The following is a 13,468-nucleotide window of genomic DNA, read 5'->3' on the forward strand; positions in this document are numbered from 1 at the left end:
CCCCCCCCCTTCCCGGGCAACGGAGGCGGACACACGCGGGGTGCGGAGGATCGCCCGCGCGTCCCGGGGTGGTCCTTGCCGCCGGCGGCATGCGGCGCGCCAGAGGACGGTCCTTGGCACGGCGCGAGACGGTGCCAGGTGCCAACCCAGCCGCGCGCATGAGGGGCCGCGTTGGCGCCTTGCCCCGGGCCACGGCACGGGCCGGGGGCGCGGCCGTGCCAACTTGCCGGCGGGGGCCCGCCCGGTCAGGCCGGCTGGCGGGGGCGACCAGCCCGGTCGCGGCCCGGTGCGGCCCGGTGCGCCTCGGCCTGGCGGCCTGGCGTGAGCGGCCCCCAGACGGGGTCGGTCACTGGCCCCCGGGCGGAGGGCCCCGTGGCTGTGTTTGCATGGGCGCCGGGGTCGATCGGGTGTGGCGGCCTGCACAGTGCGGGGCCACGCCTGCCCGCCCCGCCGGCCGTGGGCACACACACACACACACACACACACACACACACACACACCGGCCGCTCGTTGCGGCCTGCCCGAAGCGCGGGCCGGACGTTGCCTCCGGGCGCGGCGGCGGCGGCGGCCAGGCCGGGACCCCGGGACTGCACCGGCCCCCAGGCGTGTGCCTCCTTCCGTGGCCTCGCACAGGGGCGGGACCCCCAAGAGGCCCCTGTGAATGGGGCCCCCCTCGGCGGCCGGCCGGCGCGGGTCGAGGCACACCCCCGACTCTCCCCTCCCCCGCGCTTGTCTGTCCTCACCTGCTCGGTTCCGCCCGCTGCCTGCGTGACCCCTCTCCGCCCCAACCTCTCTCTCTCCCCCCCCCCTCCCCCCCTTCCCGAGCCCCCATCGAGTCATGGCCGGTTTGCCGGCACTGGCCCAGTGGCCGGCCTTGGCCGCGGTGCTCCTGGTGCTCGGCATGCTGGCATGCTCGCGCGCGCAGGACATCCACCTCCATGCCGCGCGGCAGCCGATCCTGAGCAGGCCCGAGCCGGTGTCCCTCATTTTGGCGCCCGGTGGCGACATGTTTGCCATGGTCCGCGAGAGTAATGTAGCCTTCTGGTTTGGCATGCTCGTCGATGCGGGCTTCTACATGAGGGAGCACCGGTGGGGCTTGTACTTGCTGGACCACGGCCTGGGCCTTACCTCGGGGGATCCCAACAACCCCGGCACCGCGGCCATCATGGTCCCCCGGGGGTTCAGCCCGTACCATGGCAACCTCCTGGAGCACACCCTCGATGGGGTGGGCTTCTTCGGGGACCCGCCCCCCTATGCGTTTCGCTTGCCGGGCGTCCGGCTGCTGGCCGGATCGTCCAGCCTACTTAGCGCGAACTTCCTCGGGCTGAGGCAGGACCCCGGCCCGGGGCAGGTGGTGTACCTGGGGGCGCTTGACATCCTCATGGTCGAGGACATCGAACACAACATGCCCCCGGTGGTGGGGAATGCCCTGGCCATTGCGGCCTCCCGGGGGGCGTTCTTCCTGATCGACGACATGCACCTGCAGCATGTGTCCTTCATCGGCCAGGGCCCGGCCACGGTCAAGCACATCGCCAGCCCGGGCAGGGCGCTCCAGCTGGAGGTGGCGGTCTTCCCCGAGGCGCTGGCCGAATGCCCGAGCGTGGACGAGGCGGTGCTGGTGCTGCTGGACACCGGCCGGGTGTGGGTGTGCACCTGCTTTGGCAGCCCCGAGCAGCGGATCATCCCCGGCGGGGACCTGCCGGCCGGGGTGCCGGTGGCCGGGGCCCGGCTGATCACCCTCCCGACCGGCAGCCCGACAGGCATCCGGCCGCCGGTGTACCTGTCGGCCGCCGGGGCGAGTGACGCGCGCAACCGGCTCTGGCAGGTGACCCTGGTCCATGGGGCGGTCCAGTGGCGCCGGGTGGTTCTCCCCCCGGCGGTGGCCCATGTGTCCGGCATGCAGCTGGCCCTCAGCAGGACGGCATACGGCCGGGCCCACTGGGTCTTGGCCGACGCCGAAATGCGGGTTCTCTTCGACGCCGATGCCTTCCACTGTGCCACCGACTCGAGCATTGTCTGCGACCGGGAGGGGCTGTCCACCGGGTCGCCTCTCGGGTGGACCTGCGTCGCGGGTCACGTCGAGGCGCCGCTGGTGTCGGAGACGGTCCTGTGCGCCGGGTGCGCCGAGGGCCACTATCTACACCGGCCTGATGGTATGTGTTTTCGTGTTTTCGTGTTTTCGTGTTTTCGTGCTTGCGTGTATGCGTAGCTGTGTGTGTGCGCGTAGCTGTGTGCGCGTAGCTGTGTGCGCGTAGCTGTGTGCGCGTAGCTGTGTGCGCGTAGCTGTGTGCGCGTAGCTGTGTGCGCGTAGCTGTGTGTGTGTGTCTCTCTGGGGCTATTTGTGCCTGTGGGTGTGTATCTTTGTGTGTGTGCTCGCGTGTTCAAGGCACCTCGACAGGCTTTTGTCTGGCTCTTCTCTCGCCCCAGTCGGCCAGGCAACTGACCCGCGGAGGACATCGCCCCAGGGGAGGCGCCCTTTGCCCAGCCGGAGCACGAGTGCCGGCCATGCGCGCAGGCGGGCTGCCGGACGTGCGACCAGGACCACTGTCTGGTGTGCGCGGAGGGCATGCTGCTGGAGCCGAGCGGCCCGGCCGGCCGGACCGTCTGCGTGGCGTCCTGCTCGGCCGGCTTCCGGCCGGTGTCCGGCATGTGCCTTCCGAGCGGTGGCACCCTGCCGGGCATCGGCCTGACGGTGCCGGTGGCGGCCAGTCTCCTGGCCGGGCTGGGCCCCGGCGACCGGGTCACCGCCATCGGCCCGACGTGGCTGTCGGTGGACGCGGCCTCCGGCGTGGCCATCCTGCCGGCCAGCGCCAGCGGCCCGGCCACGGGGGTGCTCCTTTTCACGGAGCACCTCAAGTCCTACATCCTGCCGGCCGAGGCCGTCGGGGCCCCGGGGGCGCATGCGGCGGCGGAGGTCCGCCTGCTGAGCGAGGACCTCGCCAGCCCGGTGGTGGGCTTCGTCGACGCCGGGTCCTCCCGTCGGGATGGGCAGCTCTTCCATGGCCTGGTCATGGTGGGCCGGGATGGCCAGGCCCAGCTGGCCAGGCTGACGTGCCCGGGCTCGGGGGCATGCCATGCCGGCGAGCTGGACTCGCCGAAGTTCCTGCTCGACAACTGCTCCAACAGGGTTCGGCGGTTGGGCCATTTGGCGATCGCCCTAGACCGGCCCCGGGAAGGGGTCCTGGTGGTGTACCTGAGTGGCCTGCTGGACCGTTGGTCGGTGCATGCCTTCTCCGCCGCCGAGCTGGTGGTGCTCGATATGTATGACAGGGTCCGGCGCGCCGAAAGCCACACTGGCACCTGGATGCTGCTGCCGACCGAGGCCGGCAATGCCAGCCTCTCGCCGGATTCGGCTTTCGGGGCGTACCCGGCGGGCTTGCCGCCGTTAGCCGGGCGCTTCTTGGCCGACTCGCTGGCGCCCGGCCGGGGCTTTGTGCCGGTGATGCTGGCCCGCGGGCCCGGGGCCCGGGTGTCGGGGGAGCTGCTCTTCACCGGGACCGTCGGCACGGCGTGGCATGTGGTCCATGTGCCCGGGGACATGGTGCCGGCCGGGCGATCGACCGGCCTGCCCTCCAGCCGCCATGCCATCGGCACCTTCCCCCGGGCATTGGAGCCCCCGGCCGGGGGGGGGGGCGCACCACGATGCCCTGTTCCAGGCGGTGGCCCTGCCGGCTGGCGGCCCGCGGTACCCCAGCGCGCTGCTGCTGCTGTCGCGCACGTTCGTCGGGCTGTCGGTGCTCCACTGCCCGGGCGGGCCGGCCGGGGCGTGCGCCCTGCTGCCGGCGGTCTTTGCGGACCTGCCGGCGGAGCTGCGGCCGCCGGCCGGCACGGCCCTCTGGACCCCGGCGGCGGTGGATTTCGCGCCGGCCGGCGGTGTGTCCGCGCGGTCGCCCGGCTCGGGGTGGCAGATCGATTTCCTGACCATCGCGCCGGCCACCGGGCCGGTGGCCTTTTCGCTGGTGCTCAGCTGCCCGGCCGGGTCATATGGGCCCATGTGCGATGGGTGCCATCCCACGTGCGCGGCCTGCGCCAGCCCGGAAGAGCCGGAGCACTGCACCGCATGCGCCCCCGGCCGGGCGTGGCTCCATGGCCGGACGTGCGTGAGCGAGTGCCCGGCCGGCATGTGGCCCGATGGACCGGCGTGCCGGGCCTGCCCGGGCGAGTGTGCGACCTGCACCTCGGCCGCCGCCTGCACCGGGTGCGTGGCCGGGCGCTTCCTGTCGGGCACGCACGCGTGCGAGCCGTGCGACGGGTCGTGTGCCCGGTGCACCGACGACCGGAGCTGTGACGCTTGCCGGCCGGGGTTGGTCTTTGCCGGGGTCGACCCGGGGGTGCCCTCGCGCTGCACGTTGGCCTGCCCGCCGGGCGAGTTCGCCGGGCCCGCCAGGTGCACTTCGTGCGGGCCTTCCTGCGACCTGTGCGCCGGCGGGGCGGCATCGTGCACCGTGTGCGCCGAGGGCTTCCGCTGGGCGAGCCAGCCGGGCCCCGGGGGCGCTGGCCCGTGCGTGCCCTGCGACCCGGGGTGTGTGTCCTGCACGGCGGACCGGTGCCTGGTCTGTGGGCAGGGGCTGCTTCTTGGGCCGGATGGGGCATGTGTGGGCTCCTGCCCGGACGGGTGGTGGCCCAACGGCGAGTCGTGCCAGCCGTGCGATGTCAGCTGCGGGACCTGCTCCGGCGGCGATGCCGCGCAGTGCACCGGGTGCGGGACCGGGCTGGATCTCGTGGCGGCCGGCCCCGGCGCGGTGGGGGCCTGTGTGTCCGGCTGCCCGGAGGGCGAGTACCGGGACCTTGGGTCGATGGCGTGCCGGGCCTGCGACGCGGCGTGCGCCACGTGCAACGGCCCGACCGATCGGGACTGCTGGCGGTGCAGGGAGGCCCTGCTGCAGGATGGCGACTGCGTGCAGGCCTGCGCCGCCCGGCATGTGGCCCTTGCCGGGCGGTGCCTGCCCTGCCATGTGTCGTGCGACGCGTGTGCCGGGACCCGGAGCACCGAGTGCCTGGAGTGCGCCGACGACCTGCTGGGCCTGCCGGCCGGGCAGGCGCCGGCCCGGTGTGTGCCCGCCTGCCCGGCCGGGTACAGCCCCTCGGCCGGCGGGTGCGCCGCCTGCCCGGCCCACTGCGCCAGCTGCCCGGGGCTGAGCACCGTGTGCGGCCTGTGCCAGCGGGGGTGGCTGCTGGCCCGGCCGGACTGCGTGCAAAGCTGCCCGGAGGGAACCTCGTCGCTGGGCAGCGAGTGCTTCTCTTGCCACGAGGGCTGCGGCAGCTGCTTTGGGCCGGGGCCCGACCAGTGCCTGTCCTGCCCTGGGCAGGGGCTGGTCCTGGTGGCCGGCCGCTGCCTGGCCGACTGCCCGGCCGGCATGTTCCCGGACCGGGGCACCTGCACCCCCTGCAGCGACACGTGCGCCGCGTGCACCGGGCCCACGGACAGCGAGTGCACCCGCTGCACCGGGGATAGGGCGCTGCTGCGGGGCACCTGCCGGGCCGGCTGCCCGGGGCGCTTTTTCCCCGCGGACAATGTGTGCCTTCCGTGCGGGGCCCGTTGCGCCAGCTGCCAGGACGCGAGTGGCTGCACCGGCTGCGAGGAGGGGCTCATGCTGCGGCCGGATGGCGGCTGCGCCGCCGGCTGCCCAGCCCGGTCGGCCGAGTGCCCGGCCCGGGCCCGGTGCGTCCCCTGCTCGGGGGAGTGCGCCGCGTGCGAGGCCTTCGGCCCGGGGTGCGAGGCCTCCTGCACGCGCTGCGAGCCGGGGCATGTTCTGTCGGGCGGCGCGTGCCATGTTGCCTGCCCGGCGGGGGAGTTCCTGCCGGCCGGTGGGCACGCCTGCGAGCCGTGCTCGGCGGCGTGCCGGACATGCTTTGGCGCGGCGGGCCAGTGTACCGGCTGCAATGGTGGCCTCCTGCACCCGGGCGAGGGCATGTGCGCGTCGGCCTGCGCCGGGGCGTCGGCCCCGGTGGCCGGCGTCTGCCTGAGCTGCTTGGCCGGGTGCGAGCATTGCGAGGCCGGGCCCGGCCAGCCGGAGTGCACGGTCCAGGCGGCTGGCCAGCTGGTCTGTCCGGAGGTTGCATCCTGTAGCCGCTGCGCCCCGGGCCGGCTGCTACTGCCGGGCCGGACGGCCTGTGTGGAGGTCTGCCCGGCCGGGCACTTCGCCGATGCGGACGGCCAGCCGGCCGTGTGCGCCCCCTGCCATGCGAGCTGCACCGATTCCTGCACCGGCCCCGAGGAGGGTGACTGTGTCTCATCCTCCAGACCCAAGTCCTCGCGCGTGGGCCTGGCCGTGGGCCTGTCGGTGGGCCTGCTGCTGCTGCTGATCCTGCTGGTACTGCTGGTGCTGTTCCTCGTGCGCCGGCGCCGCGGGCAGGCCACCGCGAAGGCGCCGGCCGACGACGAGGACGCCACCGAGCTGAACACCATTGTGGAGCTGGCCCTGCCCGGGGCCATCCTGGTGGACGTGGCGGTGGACTTCCGGCCGCTGGACGAGACCCTCGGCGCCGGGACCCAAGCGAGTGTCTACGCGGCGCAGGCGGTCGGGGCCGGGATCGTGGCCCGGCTGGGCTGCCCGGAGGTGGTGGCCGTGAAGAAGATGCGCATCGAGGCCATGCAGCCGGTGCACCATGCCCTCTTCCAGAATGAGGTGGCGCTGATGTGGCTGCTGCGCGAGCATGGCCACATCGTCCGGCTGTTCGGGTACAGCGCCCGGCCGCCGGCCATCGTGCTGGAACGCTTCGACGGTGACCTGGATACGCTGCTGCACTCGGAGGTCCCGCTGTCGGACCTGCAGCTGGCGGACATCTGCCAGCAGTGGGCCGCCGGGCTGGAGGCCATGCACGCGCACGGGGTGGCCCACTGCGACCTGAAGCCGGGCAATGTGTTTGTCAGCCGGACGGCCGCTTCCTGGCGGGCGGCCCTCGGGGACCTGGGCACGTCGAAGAACCTGAGCGCCGACCGGTCGTCGGCCCTGCTGAGCGCCTTCCCGGAGCTGAATGCCATGTCGGTGCCGTATGCCGGGCCGGAGGTCCTCCAAGCCTTCCGGCGGAGCGCGCCCCTGGACCGGGGGCACTTCTTCCCGGCCGATGTGTACAGCGCCTCGGTCATGCTCTACGAGTGTCTGACGCGCGCGGCCCCCTGGCCGGGCATGGATGCTGGCCAGATCACGGCCGCGGTGCTTGGAGGCTCTCGGCCGCGTGTGGCCGGCCTGCCGGGGGCCGGGCCGCTGGCGGCGGCGCGCGACCTCATCGAGGCCGGCTGGCAGGCGGAGCCCGGTCGGCGGCCTCCAGCGGCCACCGTCCGCCAGCGGTGCGCTGCGCTGTTTGTCTCGGCCAGTGGCTTGGCTCTCTCTTGAAAAGGCGCCTGGCCGCCCGAGGCGCGCTGCTGGCCCCGGCCATACAAGCAGCCAACCCGCGGCGTGGCACATTGCGTGCAGTGGTAGTGGGGCGCAGGGGGGGGCGCGGGGGCCGGGGGACGTTGACTGGGCTGCGATTCGCCCGCGAGAGGGGCGGCCACTTGGCCAGCACAAGGAGTACCCACTCGGCGAGGCGGTCAGGCGCAGCTGGAGAGCTCCAGCAGGGTGCACATCCCCGCGCGGGAGCGATGCCGAGCGGGAGGCCCCGGGCCCCCGCGTGGATGATCACGCCCGAGGGACATGGCCACACGGCTGTCTTTCGCTGGGGATGATATGCTTTGCGACAATAGAAAGTACCTCCTTTTGCGTGTTGGGGGAAGTGCCCTCCGGGCAGCGAGCCGGGCTTCCGACCGGTGGGTCGCCGGCTCCTGCCACATACCAACGCATCATAGTGGCCCCCAATGATTGGGGAGCACCGCACCCGGGGCAGAGGGGGCTATTTCTTTCCATTTGCCCGGCCCGGACAGCCGAGGGGGGGGGGGGCAGCCGCTTGCTCCGGCGCAAGCACGGCAGGGTGGCGGCTGCGGTGGTGCCTGGGCGGGCGTCGGGCCTCTTGCCGGTTTTCCATTGCTGGTGCCCTTGACGCACCTGGGGCGCTGCTCGCGAGGGCGGGCCCCTCGATTCGCGCCCGGCTCCGCCGGTCCATGGAGGACACCGAGCCACCTTGAGTCGTGGGTCCAGCAGTCAGCCAGACACGGGTTCCGTCGCGGCCGGTCCCGGGTCCGACCTGTCGCGTCCGGATGGCCCGGAGGGGGCGGCAGCCATGCTTGCCCGTGCGGGCCGGCTCCCGAGAGCCTGTGCCTGTGTGCATCGCATGCGGCAAGGGGTGACCCTCTTCCTTGGGGCCGGGGCTCCGAGCCACGCGCACGCGCGCGCGCGCGCGTCCCATTGCTCCGGGGGTGGGGATGGCCCTCTCCAGAGCCAGCGTTGGGTTGGCTTTCTATCTGGGCCTGCTGATCCGCTTGATGGGCAGCAAGGCAAGCAGGGTGGAGGCCGGCGTATTTGCCCAGCGCCTCCTGCGTGTTTGATGCATTGTCCAAGGGTCCGGGAGGCAGGGCCGGGCCGAGGCATGGTCGCGATGCGGGGCGCGCCCGGCATCTTGCCGGGGTGCCCCTCGGCCGTTTGGTTGGTGTGTGGAAGCTGTGCCGCGCTCGTGCCTGGTTAGCCTCGGCGGTCGGGCGCATGGGCACATACAAGCAGGCAGGTGCCTGCCCTCCTGGTGCCCGGCTGCCTCGGGGCAGCCCGGTGCGCGCGCGTCCATCGGGGGACCGGTGCCATGTGTCGTGCTGGCAGGCTGGCCCCGATGCCCACGTCGGCAGGGCGCGCGCCCGGACCGGATGTCCTGGTCCGCGGCCGGCGCGGTGGGCCGGCAGCAGCGTCGCATTTTTGCCGGGGGCCGGGGGCCGGGCGGCGGTCCCGTTCGGCAGCCGGCCGTGTGCGCGCGTGAAGGGGCATCCCCAGCGCGCCGGCGGCCCGCCTGGGTCTCCTTGACATTGCCCGGCCCCCGGCGAGGGCCGACCCGCGGTGGGGCTGCCTTCCCTGCGGCAGGCTGGCCGAGACCGGGCATCGCGCCGTGGGCCCGTGTCGGCTTGTTCCCCTGCCTCTGGCGCGGGGAGCGGGCCGTGCTGGAGCCGGGGGAGGGGGGGATATTTTGTCCGGCCGCAGAGGCCCCTCCGGGGTGTTTGTGCCATCCGGGCCGGCAGTGGGTCTCACATGGCCGGCCGTGCTCCTGGCACCGCTGGCAATATCTCCCAGTGTCCCAAGGGAGGCCCCGCCCTCTCTTGTGTATTTCATGTTTGCCCGTGGCCTCTCGTCTTCTGGCCCTGCCTGGCCCGCCCCCCCCCCTGGACTTGGGGCCCGGGGTGGTCGGGCGCGTGGGGCCGATTGTGTGCTGGGTCTCGCGGACTTGTCAACTTGGGCGGCGGAGCCGGCACAGCAGGTGTCAGCCGGTCGGGGGTGGTCTTACGCCGGGAGATCCCCGGGGATGGGGGGATGTTATTTTTTTTTTCCCGGCCCATGGAGATGTCTTTGGTGCAGGGGCTCGGAACAGGGGCCCATAGTTGGAGGCCGGGCTCGATCGGTGGCCATGTCTGGGGGTGGGGCGAGGGGGGGGGGGCACGCCGTCGCGCGGTGGCCGTGGCGGTGGGCGGCCACGGTCGGGAGTATTGCCAACGGACCAGCTCGGGCTGTTGGCGCGCGGCGGTGTGCGCGCGCGCGCGCGCGCGTGTGTGTGTGTGTGTGTGGCTGGACGCGTGTGCTCACCTCCTTCGTAGATACAGACTTGCCCTGTTAGGACGATCTTCGGGCGCGAAGGGGGCGCAGCGGCGGCAAAGGGGGCAAATGTGAGGGACCCGGCCTGTTGCTCGGCCTCGAGAGGTGGCCGGCGGCCCCGGGCCCAGACCTGCCCCTTTGGCGACGGGCCTGCCGCGATGGGGGCACTTCGCGGGGTCGCGCCATGCCCCCTCGTCGATGGGGGTCACTTGCCAGGGGGGGGGGGGGGAACCCCCCTGGCCCCCCATTCCGCCGATTGGCCGCGCGGAAGCGGGCAGCCGGGGAGGAATAAATCGCCCCGAGCTGGCGGTCTCGCAACCGGGCTGCGAAAGTGGCATCCCTGTCGTGCCGCCTGTTGCTCGCCTCCTCCTTGTCCTTTCTTCTTGCTCCTTTGCGCGGGCTCTCTCTCTCTCTCGCCCCCTCTATCCGTGGTCTTCTTTCACGGCCTCTCTTTTCACGGGCCTTGTCTCCTTCTCTTCCCAGGACTCGGGCTGTCCTTTGCCCCGTGCTTCGGCCATGCGTGGTGGCCATCGGTCCGGTGGCGGCGGCAGCATGAGCAGCGGCTCGCGGGCCACGTCAAGCTCATCAAGCTCCTCGACCTATCGGCGGCATCCGGCATCCGGCAGCAGTAGCAGCGGCGGCTCGGGCCAAGGTGACCGCGATTGCTGCGCCGACTGCTGCGAAGCCGTCTGGTATTGCAGGCTGAGTGGAAGACCGTGCGTTGCCCCGGTGCCCGAGGGGGGGGGGGGGGGGGGGGGGGGGGTCTGATGGGCTTTTCTTTTCTCTCCTCCCTCCTGTGATGGGTCTTCTCGGCATGGGGCTCGGCGATTGACACCCGAACTGGGGACCGCGGCGCCCGGCACACAGGGACCTTCCCAAGTTTGTCCGCGTGCACAGGGTGATTTGCATGTCGGCCTGCTGGTGGGGCCTGGTCTTTTCGTTTGTGGGCATGATGGTCTGCTTGACGTCCCTTCCGCTGTACCAAACCCGGACGCATTACCTCCCGCCGGCCGGGACCTTTTGCCATGACATCGATGGGTTCTACTTCGAGGGGGTGTCTCTCGAGTCGAGGGCGGCGCTCGAGGCGTACTTCATGCCGCAGGAGGCCAGTCCCCCGGAGCGCGTCAGCCGGCTGACGGGTGACGTGGTCACCTCGATGAGTAGCCCGGTGCAGAATGGCTACCACGCGATGGACATCTACCTGCCGGCCGGGGCCGGGCTGACGTCGATCCTGGTGGGGGAGGCATCCTGTCCGCTGTACTACCTCGTCATTCGGGGGGCGTACAATTTCGAAAGCTGGCAAGATGGCCAGTCGGTGCCCTTCGAATTCTACGAGATCTTTCGGTCAGGCAGCCCGCTGGTCCATTCCCTGCAAGTGAGCAAGTCAAGTCACTACTTTTTCGTGGTCTACAACAGCACTCCCGAGCCATGCCACCGGATGCCGGTCTTCATGCAGCTGGCGTCCGATATGCCGGCATACCGCCTGCGGCCGGACGCCCGTGTGCCCATGGGCCAGGAGCTAGCGGTGCCGCGTGGGCAGCCCGGCACGACATCGGTCATCATTCACACGTCCAATGCGCCGGTGTATCACGAGTTGCAGATGCTCTATTCCCGCCGGCCCGGGGCCCTGGACATGGTGCTGGGGCTGAGCATCGGGTTGCCCTATGGGCTGGCCCTGGTCGGGGTGTTCACCAGCTGGGTGTTCTATCGGAGGAGGCTGTCCCGGAATGCGAGAGTGGCGGACAGCACCAGCGCCAGCGCCAGCGCCAGCGGCGGCGGCGGCGGCGGCAATGGCATCCCGAGCAGAAGCCACAGCCAAGAGGCCCGGTCGCCGGGGCTGGGCGCCGCGGACTCGGGGTCGGCGCCGGCGCCCGGGCAGAGGTCGAAGGTAGTGCACTTTGCCGAGACCCACGAGGTGCTTGGACCATCCGCGAGCAGGCGGGGCTCCGTGGCGTCGACCGGGAGTGCGACTTTGGAGTGTGCGCACGGGGGCGAGCACCCGCTGCTGGCCGGGGCGCCGGTGGAGGATTGGACGGCGGACCCGGCATCCGGCCCGCTGGCAAATGTCTCGCCCCTCGCCAGTGCGTCGGGCTATTGGGCCATCGAGAATGTGCCGATGGGGGACATGGTGTCGGAGCTGCCGCCGCCATATTCGGCTATGCCGCCGCCGCCGCCGCCGCCGGTGTCTTCCTCGGCCGAGGGGTGGTCCAAATATTGACTTGCGTTGTTACTTCCTCCGGGTGAGGGGTGGGGCCGCTCGCTCGGGTGCTTGTGGGGTGTGGGGGCGATATTGCAGTGGATGCGGGGCATGGGGCCGTGTGATGCGGGCATTCTCCGGCAAGGTGCCCATCGGGCGCGCAGGCGGAGGGGCCGAAGAGTGGGGCATCAAACGTGCGCCTCTCATCGGCGTCTCCCGACGCTGTGGTGCAAGTGTGTGTGTGTGTGTGTGTGTGTGTGTGTGTGTGTGTGTGTGTGTGTGCGTGTGTGCGTGTGTGTTTGTGCGCGTATGTACGCTTATGTACACTTATGTACACTTATGTGCGCTTATGTGCGCTTATGTGCGCGTATGTGCGCGTATGTGCGCGTATGTGCGCGTATGTGCGCGTATGTGCGCGTATGTGCGCGTATGTGCGCGTGTGTACGTGTGGTGAAGCGTGCAATCGAGTGCGCACTTCGGTGCTCCTGGCTATGATCGAGCATTTTGCCGACCCACTGGCCGGCCTGCGCCGTACCCATGGGTGTCAGATGGATGCATATGCCGTCCGGCGATCGCGCTGGCCAGCTCGCGACCATTTAAGGACACGCCCCCAGGGCAGCTGGATGGTTATGGGGGTATGCTCCTGAACGGCTCGACTGCCCTCAGGTCGGGTCCATTCCGGCCCGATCGCGTCAGCTGCCAGATGCTACCGGTTATGGTTATGGGGGTCGACTTGGCTAGTGTGGCTGGAGAGAGGGGCCGCCCCCCCCCGCCCCCCCACACACCCCACACACCCCCCTCACACAGAGCATTGGCCCATTTGAGGTGCGGAGGCACATGACCCGCGGTGGACGCCCGCAGCGCCGGGCGAAGCGGGCACGCTGGAGCCGGATATCCTTCCGAGAGCCGTGACCCTGCAACGCCAAGGGGGCCAGGCTGGCTGGAGCTTTCTCGGCCTGTGTGTATGTGTGGATTTGCGTGTCCCCATATGCCAATGTGGATGGCGTGGACACTTGGCGGAATGTGGCGAAACCAGCCGGCCCCTGCTCCGCCATAACCCACAGCCCACGCCAGGCCCTTGCCCTGGCGAAAGGCGGGGGAGCCCGTGCGGGAAGCCCGGTTCCCCTGGGCCTGTGCTTGCTGGCCCGGGATTGCCGGCCTACCAGCGGGCACCCGCTCCATTCACTGAGCATTGGCGTGTCACATCGGCCGAGGCCCGGCCCAGGCCCTTTGTGCCGCTCCTGCCATGCCGGCCGGGGAGCCCCTTGCCCGACTGGGAAAAGGAGGCGAGGCCAAGTGCCAGTGGGCGGCGCAGGGCACGGAGCCAGTGTCGCGCTTGGGGAGGGGCGTAGCAGGGCCACAACCGAAGGAGCAGCAGGGTGATGGCGGCCACCGTGGGTGGCGCGCACTCGCCAGCAGTGGCCTTTGCGCCGGCCGGTGGAAGGTCGGACACGCGTGCTCGCAGAGGTGGCTGTTTTTGGAACCGGAGGGGAGGGACACTGGCTGCCTGCCGATGGGGCCATCCCACTTATGCCGGAGCATGCAGCTCGCATGGGTGAAAACCGGGGGAAGCGTCAGTCCCGGGGCAGGGGTGGGGGGGGGG

General features: G+C 71.3%; 3 protein-coding genes across 3 annotated transcripts; all 3 read left to right on the forward strand.

Moving 5' to 3' along the window:
• Positions 1-813: 813 nt before the first annotated feature.
• Positions 814-7,337, forward strand: H696_06076 (TKL protein kinase; the record flags this gene model as incomplete). Its single annotated transcript, XM_009499843.1, has 3 exons — positions 814-2,153; positions 2,466-3,541; positions 3,657-7,337. The coding sequence occupies exons 1-3, from the start codon at positions 839-841 to the stop codon at positions 7,335-7,337; spliced, it is 6,072 nt and encodes a 2,023-aa protein (XP_009498118.1). The 5' UTR covers positions 814-838.
• Positions 7,338-10,009: 2,672 nt separating this feature from the next.
• H696_06077 (hypothetical protein) lies at positions 10,010-12,085 on the forward strand. The gene is made up of 2 exons (XM_009499844.1): positions 10,010-10,384; positions 10,536-12,085. The coding sequence occupies exons 1-2, from the start codon at positions 10,185-10,187 to the stop codon at positions 11,884-11,886; spliced, it is 1,551 nt and encodes a 516-aa protein (XP_009498119.1). The 5' UTR covers positions 10,010-10,184; the 3' UTR covers positions 11,887-12,085.
• Positions 12,086-12,752: 667 nt separating this feature from the next.
• Positions 12,753-13,456, forward strand: H696_06078 (hypothetical protein; the record flags this gene model as incomplete). The annotated part of the gene is made up of 1 exon (XM_009499845.1): positions 12,753-13,456. A coding segment is annotated over one exon (465 nt), but the record flags the coding sequence as incomplete, so codon positions are not given.
• Positions 13,457-13,468: the final 12 nt, after the last annotated feature.

This window comes from Fonticula alba, assembly GCF_000388065.1.
Source record: "Fonticula alba strain ATCC 38817 unplaced genomic scaffold supercont2.17, whole genome shotgun sequence".
In the NCBI taxonomy this organism is placed as follows: Eukaryota; order Rotosphaerida; family Fonticulaceae; genus Fonticula; species Fonticula alba.